Genomic DNA, 22,024 nt, shown 5'->3' with positions numbered 1-22,024 from the left:
ACCACTCCTGAAAACCACCTCAATTACTCATTTAGGCTGGAGGGATGTTAACCGAGATGTTTGTGATGAGTTTGTTTAATCCGAAACACCTGTAGGTTGCTTACCAAGACCCTGACTATATCTCCTACAGAATGTTCAGATACACTTGTGGTCTCCATTAAGCATCTGGATGATTTATGTTCTGTTGCAACCAAAATTCCAAGACACACCATCACCATGGCAATGATCATCTTCCCTTGGGTTCTTATCTGCGTGAGCCCGCTGGTTTTGCTTGGCGCTTTGGTTGTATTTCTCAGTCAACCAAATACAACTGGTATTTGGTTGTATTACCAAAATACCAGTTGGCAAACTGTCTCTCTGGAGCAAAAATGGGGAAAATAAATGTGGAGAATTTTTCCAAGATATGTTTGAACAAGATTCTGAATAGCAGATGATTCCAGCACCATCTGGTACAGGTGATATTTGCAGTTTCCTATCTTTGAAATTCGTTGCAGTTAGAGATGTATTGTTTCATCTGTTCTGTTTGCTAACTGTAAATGGTATGTTGAAGAATCAAAATCTAGCCTTCCTGGTGATAGGAAAAGATCAGACTTAAGGATTTCACTGATTGTTAAAATGGCAGACCCTGGTACTCTCTGAGGTTAGGGACTACAGCCATGTGAATAGCTAAAATCTGAGATAGCCTCTAAAAATGCTTAATTGTCTATTTCAAAAGTTGAAACACCAACTGTAACTTAATATAGTCAATGTGGACAGTGCAATGCCACAGAAGCTGACATCTGTAGTCTTCCTCATCACCGCTCTTGGGGGAACAACCAATCAATGCCAAGGAAACTAATCTTGCTCCTGGATTGGCTGCTTTGAAAACACAAGCATAGCATGTTAAGTAGAATTGCACTTACAGTTCATACACACCAGTCCTGTTTGGTCCACTTTAATCAAACTCTAGTTTGTTTGCCTAGAAAGTCTGGTTAATTTGGGGAATTATGAACGCCCAACCAAACTCTGATGCAACCCAAAAAAACAAATGCTGATCTGCCTAAAAACTTAAGTCTCAGTTCGGTTGAAGTGAACTCTAGTGTGGTTTGAATGCACATGTGAATCCAAGCGGACCGGAGACCGCTCCAAAAGCAGAAAGCAAACTACAGTGAAGGGCATTCTGGGAAAATGCAACCAAAAAAAGTGCAAGTTTAACACTAACAGGATAAATGGCTTGTGGTCTTTTGCCAAAGACAAATGACAAATCCTACTACCACTGAAACTAAACTGAAATGCTGAAAGGAGACCAAACAAAAAGCAAAAGGTGATGGTCAAATTCTAATTTACATCAATCAATTTTAATCTTTAAAATAACAACACAAAACTGACTGGTCAACACTAGAATTAGTTGTTAAGACCATAAAGAAAACCAGAAATCGTCAACCAAAAAATGCTTGAACAACACATGCTAACAATTTGCTTTACATTTATTTCAGTTAATTTGTCCCAAGTGATCAACTACACAATTATTTTGGTGTAGTTGAACTAATACATATTTCACTTAGAAAGGATTTCTTTAATAAATATCATAGTAGATGATGGGTTTGAATCAACCTGGTTACAGTCTGAGGCCCTTATTCTGATCTTTGTGACTCTCAATAACACACGTTATTCTTACTTCTTAAAACAACAAAATGCACCAAACTCTGTGCAATTTCAGCCTAAAATGAATGGTATTCTCTTTCTAATGTATCAACACCACATGTGGCTTAACACGATGTTGGCGACAGCTATCTTTGATTCTACTTTCTTTCCCTCTTTCAGAGAACCCACTGACCCCCGGGCAAGCCTCTGAGTGTTCTTCCAAGAACCAGCGGTTCACTAAAATATGTCAGAACCGCGTCTCTCTGCAGCTGAGTTCAGCGAAACAGAAACTTAATACAGGTCCCAACACTTTCCACCAGCAACATTTGATATTTCAATCATAACTCCCAATGTGGTCGAAAGAACCGCCGGTGATGTTACAGAGAGGAGAGCATAACGACCCGTGGGCTAATCAGTGAGATACATCCTCTGGACGGTGTGATATGAAAGGTTTCACTCTCAGGAGCAATTCACTGGCTTCATCACAAAGAGTGCACTTCGATTATTACTGCAGAGACAGCAACTTTCAGTGGCACTCTGAAGTGAGGAGGACACAAGATTCCCACCACCTTCCTACAAGGACGACATGATCCTATTGTAAAATATACTGGCTGGGACTCCAAGGCGGATTAATGATCAGTGTGACGCAGACAAAAATGCTCAGCGAGTCAATGCAGCAAGGTTAATGTCAAAAGAGGAAGAGTCCTGGTCTTCTGTTGGAAGCACCGGTGCTATGTGTTTGAAGTTGTATTTAGTTTTACTGAATAAACTGCCTTCTATCAACAAATTATTTAGATTCAACCAGTCTTTACCTGCAAAATTATACAACAGGCTAAATAAAACATCTAATTAAGTTTTTCTTGAATTATCAGGCTAGTTCACAGGAAACCAGTGAAGAAAATGGCATCTCAATGCTTAACATGTTGCAGCAGCACATAAGCTGTCGAAAACATCCACATTCCACAATTCGGGGCTTCCTGAAAAAGTTAAAAACTGAGTGGGTCTAATAGCACTTTGCAACAATCTGATGGTTGAATAACCTCCATATTTGTTGGTGAGCTCATATGTCTATTTAATCAATAATTTAGCAGAAAAAAAGGCTTTTTGAATTGAAAATGTTTATTTGGTCAATGTATGGTGTTCGACTAAAATTTGATTAATGTAAAAGCAGCAAATATATATTTTGCTGAACTTCTTGTCCGACAACTTAGCAGCAAAAATGTATAATTATTGGTGGTGCTGTGGTGGCGAAGGGGTTAAGCACAGCCCACATAAAGAGTCCTTATTCCTCGATGTGGCTGTCGCAGGTTCGACTCCTGGCCTGGTGACCCTTGCCATGTGTCTTCCCTCTCTCTCATCACTTACTTTCAAATAAATGCCACTAGAGCCAAATAAAATTCTAATTAACAAATGTTTATTTGGCCAAAATATTGTTTTCAATTAAAATAGAATTAATTTTGAATACGTCAGACCCTGCAATTAACTCAAATAAATATTGTAATAGAGTCTCACCATGAAAATCTTCAGAATGGTACAAATCAAGAAAGATTTAATCCAACTCTGGCTAAATGCCACTGCTGACCAATGTGATCCCTTTAGGCCTACTGGAGTATTTCTGTGGGACTTTACAGGCCAACTGGTCTCAAAGCAACATCTTGCCATCAGGGTATACTGTGGCAGTAAAAGGAGGAGTGGTTACAAACCCCACTAAAAACTGAAACCCGTAAACCAAATGCTCCATCAGCTGCCTAATAATATCTGCAACTTGGGCTTTTATTTTCCCCTTTTCCTACACTGGTATTACCATGTTAGCTGTTTCCACTGTGTCGGCATAGCCTGAGGTATATCTGCCTGGAAGATTGGATTGGAGGACAGCGAGTCAGTCAGAGCCAGAGCCCTTCACGTTCCGCCAGGATCTCACTGTACGTTCTGAACAACACCACACGAGTCCACGACAGTCAACAAACACCAAGACCTGCTGCTCTTTTATTAGCATAGCATTTCGTTTCAACTAGTGGTGAATGAGGCTGAAACAATGCATAGAAAGATTCCGATTACAAAAAACATCTCCAAAAAAAGTCATGGACCCATCCAGCATGGCAACATGCAAATCTGTTTGTTTATGACACCACAAAAATGAAAATGCATCATTATGGGCTTTAAACGAAGGTTTGACCACTAAAAAACCAACAAGCGATTGGAAAAGGGTAAGACCAATGGCCATCTGCATCCTGTTTCTCAGAGTTTCTAAAGAAAGCTACTGGTTTCTAGTGTCAGCAGAGGCTGGCGAGTCAGGTCCCCCAGTTAATCAATGACTGCCTTCCAGGGAACACAGGCACACCACAGGAAGATATGTTGCTGCTCTGACAGCAATACACATACTCAGCAGAAACTTAACATTCCCATCAGTGGGGAAAAAATGGCCAGAAAAAAAATGGCTGGTTGGAAAAAGTGATGATATATCAGAATGCGTTTGACGCCAGCAGATACCACAAGATGCTCCTGGGCAGCAGCTACACACACCCACACGCACGCCTGCACACGCCCACACACACATTCAAGCTGATTCAGTTCTGAGGTGGGATGAGGTAATTTAAAAATCTAGAACAACTCCGAACCTGGAGGTGTGGTTTGACAGTGCTAAGAAAAGTTATTTCAGATTCCTTCAGATTCACAGTTACATAAAAATGTATCTAAACCTTTAACATCTCTGTTTTAATTTTTTACCACTTTCACAAAATTTGAGGACATTTTACTTTGAGGTCTTCATCTCTCAAAGAAAGAGACTATATGCAGTGTTTTAAGGGGTCCCTCCTTGTGGCGAGTCGACTTCACACCTTTTTGTCACAATCAGTTCCTGCTGCTCTCAGCATCCACATCCTACAGACCAGATGTTCATCCAGCAGGCTGTAAGCTGGTGCATATGAGCAGCATGTCAGGGGCCGGTTCTGGCTTGTCTGAACAGATGTTCTCTGCCTCTCTACCCTCACACCGCCACCGCCAACCATCCACTTCCCTCACCTCCTCTCTGTTAACTACAGGCAGCTGTTCAACTCGTTCCCTGAAGCAGAAGGCCACAAACAAAGAGGACTGATTTAGAAGAAGTCAACCATGTGATCTGGAGATTGTTTACAACCACTAGAAAAACGATATAGAATAATCACTCTAAGGGTGTTTTCACACCTGATATTAATTAATTTGGGGGCCAAAATTGCAACTTTTGTTGCATTTTTAACTGGTGCAGTTTGCTTTCATACTGTACTGCGTCACACAGTCGATACTAATTGAGAAACCTGTTGCACCTCCTTGTCAAATTTGTAACGTAAAGGTTAATGGAAAAAAAGTAAGGACAATATGATCAGGAATTTGTTTTTATAATTGTATGATACTATAGATGAAGACCGTGTAATATTGTATGCATTTTTAAACATTACTATAATATTAAAGACTTAGGTCTGCGCATAATCAAAACAGATGTCCGTGCCAAGGTCGGCACCAAGTTTATAAGGTTGAGAGTCGGCACAACCAGTCAGAAGGATGCCATTTTGTGCTGCACTAAGAGGTGTTCGAATGCTGCTCTGGTGGAGAAGGAAAAGGGCTGGTTGCCCAACTAGCTCATCAAACCTGTTAGTTTCCATTAGTCTTGTGGGATGGGAAATGAAGGAATTTGTCACAGGAAATGTAGTCCATCGGTACTCCTGGCTATGAAATCTCAACTGTTTGCAGACAGTGTGCGTGGAGTCTGCGTGGTATAGAACACACACAATACGCCTTAGTATGTGGGAGCCTTAAATATTGATCTGCCAAAATATTTGAACTCTGCTTCTCCAACAAAACCATTTCGAAACAGATCATTTCTCTACCTGTCATTGCGGTTGCTTCATTTGTTCCACCTAGGAGGGTGTAGTTTTACTAAAAGGCATTTCCCATCATCCCTTTCTCTTTACAAAGTTCGAATGGGACCAGGCAAACTTGGGAAAAGAAAATTGAGAGTAAAGCTATAAAATACATCTATGATACACAAACACATGGAGGAGAGCGTGAGCAATTCACCCAAAGGTATATTTGTAGAGTCTAATGAGCCTCTCGTTCAGGAACCCTGTTTAGAGCTGGGGGCAGTTAGAGGATGTACGGTCACATTCTGTCTACAACATCCAGGAACACACACACACTGACCCAGCAAAGCGGGGGACACCAGCTGCTATCAGCCTCCTTCCTCTCATCATGGCCCCCATGGGCCCCTTACACATGTCTGACCTGTGCCTGTGGCACCCCCAAGCCCCCTGGGAGAGCACATCATTCTCACAGCACTCCGATGAGTGTTTGCTGGGGGGGCTTCTCTCTGTCTCTGACTCATCACTTCCTTTCTTTACAACACAGGGGTCAACACAATATGTCACTGATGACACGACGGAGTGGCCGCTCTCGTAGAGCAGTGGGAGCAGGTCAGAGACAACTAGGTGGAAAATGTCTAATGGGATCAGGGGTTGTGGCCCCAAAGTGCCAGCAGATATAAGGGGAAGCTCCATTCTCTTCCAGTTAGCAGTTCCCATTTGGTCGCACTGGACACCAGGAATAGCAATGAAACAGTAGACAGAGACAGTGTGATCCTGCTAGACTGGATGGGATGTCGCGGGGCGGGGGTGTATATGTTTGTAGACTATTCATAGAGTTCACATGGAGGCAGGAGGGACGTCAGAACTGTGGGACTGAGTGGTTGGAGACTGCAGGTGTTGGGTTGCAAGTCCTGAGAGCTACAGCAAAAACCTAACACTTTCTTCCTGTAAAGTTTCAATATTTCCTCATTATAATTCAACGCCAAGGAGAATATCAAGGAATGGGCAAACAAAGATCATCTTAACGGGTTGTCCATGGAAAACCAGGAGTTTCAATGCCAACACGGAATAATGAAGATCTTAAAGACACGTCGTTGGTGTTCTGCAGTGCAGTTTTTTTAATTAATTTTTTTACAATAAGCAGAAAGAAAAACAGATCTGTTTGTTAGGTGTGTCAGAAGGATAACTGAAGAAATTTGGTTGGAAAAAAATCTATTCTTTTCATCTTATGAATTTAAATACAAAAATCTGATTACCCAGCTAACTAGAAATAAAATCTTGCAAGAAAATCTCAAAAAACACGTTATTTTAAAATAATAAACATTTAATCTTTAAAAAGGGTTAAAAAAAACCCAACAACCTGCATTTATAGTGTATTATTAAGTCAGAGGATTCCAAAGCCCATCAGTCATTCACCCATTCACACATTGATGGTGTAGCCATGAGGCAGACTGAGGCAAACTGATAGAAGAAATGCTGCAAGTCAATCTGTGTCACAAGGCCCCCTGGTCATCACAAGAAAACAGGAGCTAGGATTTCAACTAGCAACCACCCGGTTGCTAGACAGCTCAGGTTGCTACATCCTAAGTCACTGTCTCCCAACATACAAAATGAAGAATGAGAGAAAGATTTTTTTTCTCTTTCTCTCTCTCTCATTCTTCATTTTTCATTCTTGTTTTTTTTTCTTTTTACCAAAAAGGGGCAAAAATATGTACAACTTTACACATTTTTTTGTCTTTATATCTTAATAATGTCTCATTTAAAAAGCATATGTGAGTGTGTTGATTAAAGTTAATATATTCAATGCATATTATACAATTTTAAGCTAAATTTGGTTAAGTGGAGCACACAAAAGCAACAGGGATGTCCAAAGTGAGCCCAGAAGCCCATTTGCGGCTCCTGAGCTGATTTAGTGTGGCCCCCGACCACTATTCAAGCAGGGTACATTTTTGTATTTTCTATAGTTTAATTTCATAAAGAAAAAGAGCAAAAATAACATAAACACATTATTTTCACAAAATATATTGACTTTTTATATTTCTTTTAAAAATAAGAATGAATGAAGGATGAAAGACGGAAATAGACATTTAATTAAAAAAAAGAGAAAAAAGTGTGTGGAGGCTGGGTTTTTTGTAGGTTCATATTTTCAACAAGTCTGTTTTTTTGTTACCTTATTAAAAATGTATATCAAGGTTAGTTAAGTTACAAGTAGTTTTTAACTATTGCATAAAATAAATCATTCTAAACCATACTTCTTCTAACTAAAAGAACAACTAGTGTAACTCTGTAGTAGCTATCGCTTTTATTAACCGTAAGGAGCAACAACAACAACAAAAAAGCCCAGTAATCATCTGAAAACCACAACCAGCAATTACTTAAAAAAACACAAAGTCTAAAGACTAAAACCAGACAAAAGTCCGACTTACTTCAGGTCATATGAGCAGAACTCCCGTGTCCCTCCGCTGATTTCATCGCTTCTGTTCCTTTAAATAAAAAAAACCACGTGTTTCTGTGCAATTGTGAACAGCGGCGTTTATTTACTGCCTGCTTTTGTCCTCCGGGTCGCGCTTTTGTTATGATAATCCCTGTAAACTCGCAGTCTAATATATTCTGCCGATAATCTGAAAGTTCACCGTGGCAGCTGTCCGCCTTCTTACAGCGCGCGCGAGCTCATCCGCCGGCAGCTACCTCCGTGGATCCCTCCTCACTCCACAGCCCGGACGGACGGGACTTTACTGTCTGTGTAATCTATTTGTCCATTGTCTCCGTGTCCCCCTCACCCCACCCACCCACGCACGCTTTGTGGCGCAGTGAAGACGCTATGTGGCACGGCGAGGCTGAGCGAAACAGCTGGCTCAGAATCACGTCTCAGCCCGCAGCGGGAAGGAGAGAGTCAGGGGGAGGAAGAGGAGGAGGAGGAGGACGGACACATAAGGAGGAACTTCTTCAGATTGCTTGAATATAGCAATAGCCTCTTTAGGCAGATCTCCTATTTTCATATCTTATCCCAATCATTAGCGAGCAAAGGTTACAGCGTAAGTAGGAGCAGACATTTATTATGAGCCATAAACACAGTGAAAGTAGGGGAAGCATCCTGTCCAAGAGCTCCCTGGAGTCACATGAGCCTCGGCAGGAGTAATCACTCTGTGTGTGGCAGGATCATAACATGATCCACCAGAGACCTGCAGATTACCAATAACCCATTACTAATCATTATGCATACTATAAATCATTGACAGGACAGTGCATGTTTCATTGACACCCACACCATGTTTACATGTCTAAAAAGGATTTTAAAGTATGTAAAAAAAAAGAGAGAGAGAGACAAGGGCTGCCTAATAATCGATTATTTTAGTAATCAACCCTCCATCAATAGTGCACATTAATCTGCAGCTAAAAATAACCCCAACATGTGAAAACCGCAGGCCATTCTGCTTGACAATGCAGCGTATGGGTGATCCATTGTTTTGGATTAAGCCCAAACGTTTTGACCCGAGTTTCAAAATGCGGTTATCCCTGAAACTGACCAAATGTATGTGAGCTTTTCACTTCATCTTCTGGCATTTAGCAAATAGAAATAATTTTGGTGATCTTAACTAAGCTAAAACAAGAAAACTTTGGTTTGATTTAACTTCAGAAGGTGAGAAAAATTGTGTATACCTTTTTACCCAATGTACGTAAATAACCTGGTTTCAGCACAAGCTGACGATTATTTCAATAAATGCTGGCAGAAAACACAGGACCACAGCGACGCTACAAACGCTGTTTCATAATATGTTTATGGAAAACAGAAGATAAGCAGCATGAGCGATGAATGGAGACTATAAAAGATGTTTACATGGGTGCTAGAAACTAGCTTGTCCTACATGATGTCTTGATCTGAGCCGTTGAGGTTCAGTAAAGACAACACACCTTTTCTACTTTACTCCTTCATTGCTTTACATCCTGCCTTCTGTAAACTGACTTCCTCTTCACAGCCCTTTGATTTTGAACGGATTTCTCTCCACCGGCTCCTCTGACTTTACAGCAAATCCAGGAGAATTACTTTCAAAAGCTTGTCGGTAACATTTGCTTTGTGCAACAATAGCCGCTTGTTGATGCTTGATTTTGTTTAAATCGACCTGCTGACAAGTCAAAGCCTTGAAGAGGTGTACTGTAGATCGCTTCATTAAAAGGGAAGCCAAAGGATTTAGTTAGAAGGACTTTTGGCACATGGGAGGATCTTGTCCTGGCTTGCTGCGATGCAACCTCTCCACCCATCAATGCCCCCCGCTTGTGCCGAGAAAACTGAAGCACCTTGTAATGTATTGCTCATGTAATGCATGGGAGTGGCAAGTGACCAATAAAGTCTGATTCATTTCCTGTTGTAAAATTAGATCTGCAAATTCGCTCATTCATTGCCCTCCAGCAGCCTGACAGTGCACTCAGGTTTCCCCTCACACTCAGTCTTCAACCTGAAACCTCTGGGTTTAGGGTTGCCTCTGTCTGCGGCAGAGAGGGCAGTATAAATAGCACCGTGTCTCCACTCAGGTTACTTTGCCAGAGTCCATGTCCAAATGCCATCAGGCACAACACAAACCACTCAGTCCTGCGGATATGACATGATTTATTAAGGGGCGGTATTATGTGTTTTCCAGACACATAGTGCCATTTTATAGCACAATCAAGTAGCTATGCTAACTTCAGTTGTTATAAAAATTCAGTAGAGATCAAGTATGACTTAAAAGAAAATTGACTTTGTAATTGACTTGAAATTGGACCTCTGTCTCTTTAAAAACTCTTGCTCTTTCTGAAACTCCGTCTTCAGGAAGTCATCACAACATGGCTCCTCTTTTAACCCTTTAGCAACATTTTACCAGCTCCTATAGTAATCCCAGGTGTTTGCTAATTGCTGCTGGCTAGTCTGAAGGAGCTGAGTGGGAGAGTCCCGGGGGAGGGCTGCTCTGTGAGGAGGAAGCTCAGAAGCTTAGAAATTGGAGCTGCGTCTCGAGGACGGAGCTAGGTCCACCCAGGCATTTTACACAGCTTAATGGTTGCCATGGAGATTAAAGGCTTTCTCAAGCATGCAAGGGAATTGATGAGGGAATAAGATTATAACATGACATACAGCTCAAAAAAAGTTAATTTTACATATTGTTGCCCCTTGAAGAAGCCTATGTTAGTTAAAGTGAAGTTTCTTTAACTTCACTTTAAGTCGAGCGATTAGACAGCAGCACAGGGGGAAGTTCAGAAGCTGTGAGTAATGCTGAGTAGTATCGCCTTATCTCACCCTCATAGCATTCACATTGGCCTCTGGAGTGAACTTCTATGAATTTCACTGACTAACAGTGGAACACTTACAGTTTCACTTCCTCAGTAAAGTCGGTCAAGCATACAGTGCATTTCCAACATGTTGAATGTAACAATGTTCCTCACTTGAACCACTGTTGTGCAGCACGCCCATACGGGAACATAAGCATCAAACTGTCTGACGTGGGTTTTTTTCTCCCTTCTTAATTGAGTCTTGAGGATTTGCTGTGGTATTAGAAGCAGCTTGGATGAAAGAAATGATTTTGTAAAAGTGAAAGTGGGTCTTGTCTAATTTGTTTCCTGTGTCTTAGAACCATTGTCTGCCATGGAATCACATCAACGTCAGGTTGTACTGTGATAACCAGAGAACGTCTGCAAAGAACGTTGACTCCTAGAAAACAACTGAATACATCTGAATCGCATCGCCTTCAATATCTCCACATATTAACACAATACAACCACAAATTTTTATTTTAATGGGATGTCATGACACAAAGAAGAGCATCGTTGTGAAGTGGAAGGAAATGGATACATTGTTTTTATTTGTTTCTGAAATCTGAAAATTGTGGCATGGATTTGTGTGTAACCCCCTTTAATGTGACACCTCTTAAAATCCTTAAAATTCAAAATCCTAACCTCTGTGAGTAAGTTAGTAGAGATCCAGGTGTTCTGTGAACGCCTCATAGGTTGTTTAGTGCAGTGTTATTCAATGTGGGGACTGTGGCCCACTGGGGGGCCACCAGCGGCAAATTTTGTTTCTTACAATCCTCACCTACTGTCAATCACTGGCCGTTGTGTAAAAAAACTCTCCACTCAAGTAAATATTAGACACATCCTACTTTAGTCAGAGGATAATTAAATTCCCCTCCCTCTGGTTTTGTCAATATGCAGGCTAGTGCTAGCATTGGTTAAGAGTATTTTCTCACCTGATAGTCCAGTAGACTTGGTTTGATTGGTGACCAAAATTGCAACATTTGTTATACTGGTGCAATTCGCTTTCACACTGCACAGCGTCAAACAAACCAAAGCATTTGAATAACCTGTTCCCTCCCTCCTGTAGTGGCGCTGTACCAAGAACCACTGAATGGAACAACACAAACACCTCTGAAGAAAACACTGAGCACAACATCCTTCTTCATGAAATGTAAACAAAAATGGAGTGATGGCAGATTTTAGCGGTTGTAGGATTTCTCTTCTGTCTTTGGCAAAAGACCACAAGTCATTTCTCCCCTTAAGACAAGAACAGCGCATTTGCTTTCATTGTATTTACCCAGAATGCTGTGCACTTTAGCCTGCTTCCTGCTTTTGGAGCAGTCTTCAGTCTGCTTAGCATTCACATAGACATTCAAACCGCACCAGTGTTCACTTCAGCCAGATCTAGGTCTAGGTTTGTAGGCAGACCAGAGTTTGCTCTTTAGTCCGGATCAGAGTTTGATTATGTACAGTATTTCCCAAACCAACCAGACTTTCTAGGTTAACTCATTGAAGTCGGAAATACAGGCGGATTTTTCCGGTCAATCTCTGGGATCATTCGCAACCTTTTCTTCAGCAGGTGGAGAGTTGATGGATCGATCGCTAACACAATACAGCATGCGCGGAAAATGGCGATAAAATGGCTGCTTTTTGTAGAGAGTCACAGATCCATACCTTGTGACAGACGGGTGGGCTGTTGGACCTGGAGCCCATCGACAGCGCAGAGGTTCCCAGAAGGATGCAACGTGATGACGCCCGACTTGTTCTCGATGTAGCAGTGCTGTGCTGCCACACCAGGGCCCTGGATGTTGATGTCCATGGCACCGTACCCCAGAGTGGTGCGGCCTGAAGGAAGGGACATGCATCAGGCTTCAAAAAGACGGTATCAAACACAGAATTGACCTCTGATGATGTAAGGTGTACAGAAATATATATTTTGTAATATGCATATATAATTTTTTTTGTTTTTATGATAATTTCTACACATTTGATAATGTGACAGTTCAAGTTAAAACGATGGCCGAAGTGTCGCCTTTCATGTTCAAGATGGGAAAAACATCCAACGGTTGTTTCTTATGCAAGAAATGCAACAACATAACAGCACATAAACCTACAGATCTGGTTTTACTAATATGAGAACAGTAAGCTACTTGCACATTTGATATAGCATTTTTTAAAATTGATTTGTTGAGAGGACATTTCAAGAATAAATGTCAGGCTCAAAATGGCTAATTATGGAAAAAAAACTCCATGTCTGATTGGATAACCTGGAATAATTGGATTGGGCTATAAATTTAAATAGGCTTTGCATAAAACAACCAAATATAAACTGAGTTAAACTATGATGAATAATATCTGAATAGATCTGATTCTGTTTTGTGTTCTTCTGAAAATTCAAAGTGACACTCTGACCTGTACTCTGCCTCCAAAATGGAAGCAATCTTCCAACAAAATGTCACAGATGGTAGACAATGCATGACCTCTCAGCCTGCATAAAACCTTCCAACGTAGGAATCAGTTGGATCGTACATGGGCAGGAAATTAAGTTAAATAAAGTTTTAAAAAAAACTTGATGGAAGTAAATGTGAAATGTGGAAGAGGGGCTACACACGTGATTACTTGTACTCTGCTCTCCGTCAGCCGTACTTTTCTACAGTGAAGTACTTTAGATCAGTTTTTGTCTCATTTGTCTGAACGGAGTAAATCACTGTGCTGTGTGGAGGTTACTGGCTCACCCTCAGGCAGAGGCAACAAGGTGATCGCTGTACTCAGTCGTCCACTGCCCAGGCTGACCAGGTGAGGGCGCTCCGCTTGAAACTTCAGCCCCTTTCCAGTCTCGATTAAATCCAGTGGGGTACTCTGCAGGCAAGCATTTAACACAAAGAGCGCCGTTTCAACAGAACCATATCAAAAATTGTTGATGTTGATGATGTGGCTCTGACCATTGCTGAATTTTACAGCTTCAGTGGTTCATCTGACACCCAGACAGAGGGTCTCTCTTCTTATCTCCCATCTGGAGATAAAAAGAAGGATCCTCTTTTAAACCACTGACTTCTCTTCCTGTTTACACACTAAGAAAAGTGTATGTCCGTGCGTGTGCGTGTGTAAGTGTGTGTCTATGTGCGTATTTCGTCTTCCCCCCTCCAAGCTCTCCCTAAAGCACCACCATGTGCTCAGCAAGAGGGGGGTGATGGGGATGTCACCATGGCAACAGCTCTCCACAGTCATGAGGCACGAGGATCCTGGAGGCTGTTCAGAGAACTAACTTGTGTTGAGCGCTCTCAGCACAGCCTGAATATAAAACCAATTCTGCTTTTCAGTGATTTGCTTTTCGTTAAATTAATCCCACCGTAGCAGTTTTGTGCGATACCTCCAAGGTTTCAAAACACTGAATAAATTAGAGGCTTTTTTTCCCTGCTGACTTTATGCTTTATGTACAAATACCAGGGTGCTAAAACAGGCAGTTCAATGTAATTCAGCCTTCTTATTTACCATGACTTATTTTGTCATCGTCTTGATCATTTTACCCTCGTTTTCTATTTAGTGCATGTGTGAACTCCTACACGAATGAGCTTTCTTTAAGTTAAATTCAGTTGAAATGTTAAAAGCAGGTGTAAGATTCGTATTATTCCCACACTGAATTAAAAGAAAGACATCAGTGTGAGGAGCATAGTAGTTGTACAGAGAAGCTGTCAGATCAAAGTAGGTTTCTACCATCTTCAAACAACTTCAGACACCAACATATCATGCAAATGCTATTTTATAAACCTTCAAAATGTGACATTTGAGTTACTTTTTCTCTTTTTTTACTGCCCGTCAGCCTTAAATATGACATAGCAATAAAAACAAGGCTCCTGTCTTAGCCTGGCTCAGATTAACCGTTAGCTTTAGCTTCTGGGGAGAGCTAATCTAAAGATGCTAAGAGAGCTAATTCTGACTGGTAGCTAGTTAGAAAACTAATCTCCATTTCAATGAAGCTTACAGGAGCGTTTAACTGCCATAGCTAAGAAATAAATTCAGGCGCAGTCCCTCTTTCCGACAAGAAACTTTCTCATTGTAACCGTGTACAAAACTTGCTAAAATGATAAAGTTCTTGCTTCTTGTTATAGCGAGATACGAGACACGTCTCATTAAAATGAAAATGTTTCTGATTTTAGCGAGATACTGCTCCTGAAATCTCAACTTTGGCAGTAAGACGAAGTGATATTTTTATATCTTTGCTGTATTGGACGCTGCATGTCAACCTCTTGTTTATTTTAACATTTATCTGCAAATTGGTTACATGTTGTCTGCACTATTTTGATGTACTGTTTCAACAATGTGAGGCTCAACATTTTAACGATGCCAAACACCGCTGGTCCTCAGCTAAACTTGATTATGCAAAGTGGCTGTGATTATTAATTAAAAGTCTGCATGGATGGGCGTCTATCCGATACAGCTCTTTGTAACAGACTGGGTTTGACCTTTATTAAATGATTATGATGATCCAAAGTATTTCCAGTTCATGACATTTCTCTGCTCTTTTTTCTGTAACTGGCATGTTTTGTTTTTTTTTTAAATCAGACTACGGTATTTCTGGAGCTGTTGGAATATGAGCTCTGATGGAAGTGGACTCATTCAGTAGCAAAGACATTTTATATGGACACATACCTTGACTGTGTCTTTTTGTGCCACTTTTAAGCCTTTATGCTTACATACTTGGTACTTGGGATGCAATCATTGACCCGGCCCCTTGTTTGGTTGTTCTACCTCTGTGTGTGTCCAACTGGGATTATCTAGTTGTGGTGGTCTGCCAGTGAAGTGGGGTCAAGCCTAAGAGGATCACCGAGTTACAGACTGGAATGCTGGGAAGGCAAACAGGGAGTAAAGGGAGTAGTGAGGAGCTGCAGGGATTCATGCTGCTGTATCTGCTGTGCACTGCTGCTCCCAAGTGGTGCACTCTGCAACTGCTTCATGCTCTAATACTTCAGAAGTGCATGCAATGCCTTTATACAATTTACTGCATGCAACAACTCATTTACCGTTGGTCGAAAATTTACTACGCATTTCCACATTTCTGGTTGTCAAAATTTCTTTCATTCAGCCTAATTAGAAATGTCATAAACTAACTTCTATTTGTTAAACTTGAAGTCTTCTCAGTGAATCAGCAGCTTCTAAAAACCTCTAGCAGTAATAGTATCAGTCAATTCTGTCTTTGTGGAGTAATTTTGGCCCTATTTTAACTCTTATCCGACTTCCAGAAGTAATTTCTGTAAGTGTAAACCCTTACTTTCTTTTAACTTTAATGTATTTTACTGGAATTTGATGTGATAGGCCCACACAAACTTGCTCACAAGCGATTTACAAATAAAAATATTGAAAAATTTGATTTTCATTTCCTAGTCAGTCTTCTTCATTCTGATAATCCTCAATAAAAATCCAGAGTCACATCACAATGAAAGGCGTTAGAAGTCCAGGGACACAGCAAACATCTGGAACATGGCGCTCTGGTTAGACTACGCCAAAATGGATACTGAAATTTGGTGGTGGTAGCGTCATGGTGAGGGAATGTTACTGTTCCGCAGCGACAGGGAAGCTGGTTAAAGTTGTTTGGTACCAAATGTGGAACACTTCAAAGAACATGAATTCATTTTGGAAAGTCGGATTTTACTGATATATCAGGGATACTGCTGTGTCTGCAAAGCCACTTCAAATAATGAGCCCTCCAACACAATCATATATGCATAATTTATTATTATTAGGGCTGCAGTTTGACATGTTAATCTGAATTAATAAATTACATCCATTATACAGGTTAAAAACGTTAACGCAATTACTCATATTTTTCTTTGTAAAGTACAAAAGTCCCAAGCTGGAACTTTTGTATCGCATTTCTGGTACACTTGTAAATCTGACACACACAAGCGACATCTGCTAACAGAGTCTGATGAAGCCAGTGGGGATTCAGTTTTACCTAAAAAATATGATCCGATGAGACACTGGAAAACACTGTTGTGTTCAAGTTGTGCTAAAAGGAATTAGCTTATCAGAGGAGCTATTCAAGGCTAAGATAGCATCACTATGCTAAACATGTAGCTGTAGTACAATGTCAGCGTCCACAGTCCACATTTCTAAAGAAGTGCCATGATTGATTCCTGAGGCATTTGGAAGCTGAATGGCTATAATGGAACTTTGCACCAATCTATTGGTTGAAAACCCTAACTAAGAGATAAAAGATAATAAATATATTTGTTGTTGAGCTCATATAACTATATATCCAATAATTTAGTAGCAAAAAGGGTTTTTGACTTGAAAATGTTGCTTATTTTGTCAATAAATAGTTTTCGATTAATTGCAATTAAGTAATTAAAGACCCTGCGATTTTAATCAAGTACTACCACTAATATATACAAGGAGATAACTCCTCTCACACACACGTAGACTCAAACTCCTCCCCTTAAGGTCTAATAGGATTGTCAGAGACAGCAGGTGGGAAACAAAGACGTCCAATCTCAGGGTCTGTCTAATTACTCAGGGTGCTTAATGACACACTGACATCTGCTGTCAGAGTCCGCCGCAGCTGTGCTGCCTCAGCCGACCTGGAACTTTTTCAACTGTGATTATCATCTGAAGAGAGCTGGACCAAGAATCTATCAACGAGACCCCATCAAAGGATGCTGTCATTCTCATGCTGCCATCTTTCAGTAAAGGCTTTGGGGTTGTAACCTCCAGCTCTCATCTAGTACTACCTCAAACACACACACACACACACACACACCCACACCCACCTGTAACACCTGATGAGTTTTTCGCCCGAGCTCAGGCATGTTCCTGTTGAAGCGATCCATGTCCACGGAGTTGTCTACGTCTCCCTGCAACACATGAAGATCCTGGAAAGCAAAAGGGACAAGGCAGAGACAGGGACAGTGAGAATCCCAAGTTACCATCAAGAAAGGCAGCAAGTATTCATGTAATAAAGCCCTAAAAGAGCACGTATGGGCCATTATAGATAGAAAAAAAGGAGGTTTATATTTTCACCCAAAAATATCATAAATATTCTAGAAAATCATGGAAATTTCAGAGTTTCAAAAGTCAAAAGAGTTAAACGTTTGGAACTCAGGTAGTTCCAATTTTTCTAGACAATTTCTGAGATTAACCTGAATTTTTTTTTCTAGCACATTTTTGACATTTCAAACTCACAAATTTCCTTGTTTTTTCTAGATAATCTCTGAGATTATTTACAATGGCCCTAACACACCGTCGTAGTCTTCTTGTGTAACTCCATGAGAGAATTGTTTTCGGAAGGTCTGACGACGTTAACTGGGGGTTTCCCGATCTTCCTCCATCATATCTTAGCTGTGATTCATGTTGTCATCACAAAGACAAAACAACAGATGGCAGAGACAGGAAGGTACACACACATTTACACACACACCCACATGTTCAAAATCGTCACCTCCACTGAGCACGCATCAAATCTCATAAGGAGCATCTTAACAAACCCAACCTGGAGTCCTTTTGGGTATTTCCATCAAGTCAGGAGCACAAACCCAACCTCTTTTTTTATTATAATTATAAAATCTCACTGTGTATGATAGCACAAATCTTCAGCAACCACATTCTACGTAAGTGTGAGACGGTATATTTGTGCAGTCATTAGGTGAGACGTGAGACACGCTGTGGTTTAGCATGCAGCAGACGTTAGAAAGCACATAATTATCCCCGTGGCTCCCAGAGATGTGTGTGCGGCGGGGGATGGAAATCTGTTTGCGATGTGCTTTAGCCTCGGGATGACTAAACACCGCAGCAGATATCTCCATGTTTGCTCTCCTGACAGAGCCGCGAAATGATATTCAGACAGTGGAGTCAGCCTGGAGGAAGCGCCACACAGGTTCACAAAGTAGAATTAAAACAATATTTGGAAAGTTTCGTCTGTAAACTCGACAGCGCAAAACTAAAAAGAAAAAACAAAACAGCTTGTTCTCCATTAACACTAGTTTTCATTACAGGTTAGTAATATTTACCTGTCTCCAGTTGTCCAGCACGTGCATGGCCTCCATGGCAGAGAGCTGCTGCTGGCCGACTGAATCCTATCAGAGTGACCCTTATTGCCCCGGACAGCTTACACACTGCTGTGTGTGTGTGTGTTTCTGTATGGAACAGACTACCACTCAGGAGGTCAGACCTGTTGCTGCCTGCTCCACTAGGCTAACACCTGCATTCCTGAATGGCAACTCCAAAGAGAGATGTGTGTGTCGGGATGTGCTTGAGTGTGCTTGCGTCTGAACTGTGATCAAAAGGGAGGACTGAGGAAGACAACAACTTAAAGGAAGAAGAACAAAGTGATGACTGAAATATTTTCAGAAAAATTACACAGGAAGACACCAATGAACTTACTGAACAAGCCACTATTGCTGTAGAATAACCTGGGATGTGTGAAGCATATCAGAAAAATTGTTTATATGCTCTATGTGGTGTTACCTATCAGAGGTTGTCCTAGCCTGGGTGACCTTTCCGGCACCTCCCTCCCCCCACTAGGTTAAATGTTGACATTCATATCCTCGGTTCATGCCGCCCCCCACAAGATGCCACCCTGGGTGGTTGCCAATGTCACCCATATCGGAAACAGACACCGTTATCTGCACTTGATGAGGTGGCAACGTGATTCATCCTAACAGCTGCAGCGTGTAACGTTTATTAAAAAATATGTTCTTTACGTATTTGATAAACCTGTCACTATCTTGTGACTTATAACATGAGATAGATCATTTGTGAAAGCTGCTCTGTCACCTCCCTGTGGTCCTACTGCCATCTGCAGAAACACACCACTAGGTCAAAAACAACCAATCACAGCCAGGAGGAGGGTGTTAGCGCTGTTAATCAGGCTCGATATGATTGACAGCGCCAATAAAGGCCAGAAAGCCTCTGAAGAATTTTTCTGAGGACTTGTTAAATCTACACCATGAAAAATCAGGGCAGTTCTGAACAAATGAAGAGGTCCAACCTTGACCAATTGACGTTATAAACTGCAGTATGTAGAGTTTTAGTTTTAGTTTTTTGACTCTTGTGGCCTTTATTTATAAGTGCTCAGACAGAAAAGTAGGTAATGAGAGAGAAAGAAGACATGCGCTACAGATCACCAGGATGGGATTCAAACCTGTGACAGGCATGTTGAGGACTAAGGCCTCCTTATGTAGGTTGTGCTTCACTCCTGCGCCGCCACAGCATCGTCATATGTAGTGTTCATACTGTATGTAGCATAATAAAAAGAAATATTTACAATTTCTACTACTGCCCTCTGCAGAAATCAGTAAACATCCTGATCACATGGTCTTACTAACTCAACTGACTCCTTCCAATGATTCTAACTTTGTCTTCAAGAAGTAGTCAAGTACTATTACCTCAGATGCTTTTCATCAGCAGACAGTTCCCTAATCGCTCGGTCCATGTGACACCAAGATCTGGGGTTACTTTGCTTAGGCCATCTGCCCTGTCCAAAGCTTACCCTAGTAACTTTTCCTCTGTATTTACACATTGTTTCAATGCAAGGTCACATAGTCTTTCCAACAAAACATTTACTTGGAGACATTATATCCAACAATTTCTTAGCAACTACATTTATAAATCTGCATCTAAAGGAATGTTTGCTGGAATTCTAAAAAAAAAAAAAAAAAAAAAGTGTCAAATGTTTGACTCCTTGGTCTTAAATATTTTTTCAAAACATTTGTACATGGTTGTTTTTTTTTTTTATAATTTTTTTTTTCTATTAACTCACTGTCCCTGTGTTTGATGCATATGGATTGAAAGAATTCAATAAATTACAGATTTTTGATGACTTCTTTCTGATGCAGAATGCTTTTTGAAGCAACATTGTTTAGCTTTTGGGACTCACACAGTCATACACACAGACCAAAACTTGAGGCATGGTAGCTTTTCTAAGCACATGTGCTAGAACGATCTCTAAATGCTACTTTTAGACACTAATAAATAAAAAGCATATTGTCATTTACGTTTCCAATCCACTTTTATAGCCCTTTATTTCATTCTACACACCACAGATGAACTCCCACGTTGCTCTCGGTGTGAGCGTTGGATCGCTCCAGATAGAAGAAGGTTACTGCAGCGCTTCCTTCTGAAGCTCATATTCTAACTTCCCTCTTCTAATGCCACAGCAGAAAGAGCTGGCATTGTTTTATCTGAGCATGGCTGAATTTCCAGCACTATTTTGAAACTGAAGACATTTCTGCAAATTGAAATAGCTTCTTAAATTTGAACTAATGAACTAAAAGGGCTTCATCTTCCTCCCTTTTTTTGCGGATACTCAAGCAGGTACACAGGTAATTCACTTTCTTAAAATAGGTGGTTTAACGGCTGGGTGAAGTCTTGTCATAATGAATACATAAAGATATTTCCTCAGACTGTTCTTACATCAGAAAATCATTGAAACGCTTATAGATAGTGCTTTAATGTTACAAAGAGCAAAAAGGCTTCATTTCTTTACACTCAGGTACCTTTGTGTTCTTAAGAAAACTTCTTTTATCTCTGTAAATACACTTTTGTTAACTTTTAATCTTTGCAATACGAAAACAAAGCAATTCTTAAAGTTTGGATTATTCAAAAGTTTGAACCCCGAAGGCACGTTTTGTTTTTTTCTAAAGAACTCCTCGCCGATATTAGGCAGGTTGGATCATGTGTCAGCTGCAGAGTAGATGCGGTTTGTAGCCAGAGGTAACTCACTGCATTCGGCACTTCATGACCTAATATGAAAAAATATTCACAGGGGGGAAAAAAATGAATATGAATGTGGTGGAAGGCATCATAAGGCTTTGCAGGTGTGTCACGAACTTCCTCGCAAACACACCTGGATACATTATGGAGCTGCAACAGCTCAGTGAAGGGGGGTCAGATGACCGCAGATTATTCAAATCAAACCTGTTACAAGTTGCTTGCCGAACCATTCAGAGATTCTTCCACACTAAACTGTGTCTGTAGCACAGACCAACATCACCTCCTGCTGTCTGAGAACAAAACTTTTCAGAGTTTTGCTTTCCTAGCAGGCTTCTTAGAGGTCGGAGATGCTAACAACATTGATCATTTCAATCATAGAAACCAGAAAAAATACGGAAGAGACTGTGAAAGGCTAATGTCATGGTTAGCATGCACATATGCATATATACATACAGCTCTGGAAAAATTAAGAGACCACTTAAAATGATCAGTTTCTCTTACTTTACTTTTTATAGATTTTATAGGTTTATGTTATTCTATGAACTACTGGCATCATCTCTCTGAAATCCCAAGCAAAAATTTTGTATTAATTTGCA

At 40.7% G+C, this 22,024-nt stretch overlaps 1 protein-coding gene across 10 annotated transcripts in view; it reads right to left on the bottom strand.

Moving 5' to 3' along the window:
* The window catches only part of phldb1 (pleckstrin homology like domain family B member 1), a 100,525-nt gene that overhangs the window by 64,847 nt on the left and 13,654 nt on the right, over positions 1-22,024 (bottom strand). For 2 of the 10 annotated variants that reach the window (XM_023351759.1, XM_023351760.1), the window contains exons 1-4: positions 18,725-18,901; positions 17,489-17,590; positions 13,457-13,580; positions 12,396-12,566 (exon numbers count right to left, since the gene is read on the bottom strand). In XM_023351759.1, the coding sequence (XP_023207527.1) occupies positions 12,396-12,566; positions 13,457-13,580; positions 17,489-17,590; positions 18,725-18,760 (433 nt within the window). In that variant the 5' untranslated portion in view covers positions 18,761-18,901. Of the gene's footprint in view, positions 1-7,885; positions 8,239-12,395; positions 12,567-13,456; positions 13,581-17,488; positions 17,591-17,958; positions 17,993-18,724; positions 18,907-22,024 lie in introns of those variants that run through there. The other 8 variants (XM_023351754.1, XM_023351753.1, XM_023351750.1 and 5 more) reach the window with 7 other exon arrangements.

The sequence above is a fragment of the Xiphophorus maculatus genome, chromosome 18 (assembly GCF_002775205.1).
Source record: "Xiphophorus maculatus strain JP 163 A chromosome 18, X_maculatus-5.0-male, whole genome shotgun sequence".
Taxonomy (NCBI): domain Eukaryota; kingdom Metazoa; phylum Chordata; class Actinopteri; order Cyprinodontiformes; family Poeciliidae; genus Xiphophorus; species Xiphophorus maculatus.
The sequence above is the reverse complement of the archived record's forward strand: the minus strand, read 5'-3'. Positions and strand labels throughout refer to the sequence as shown.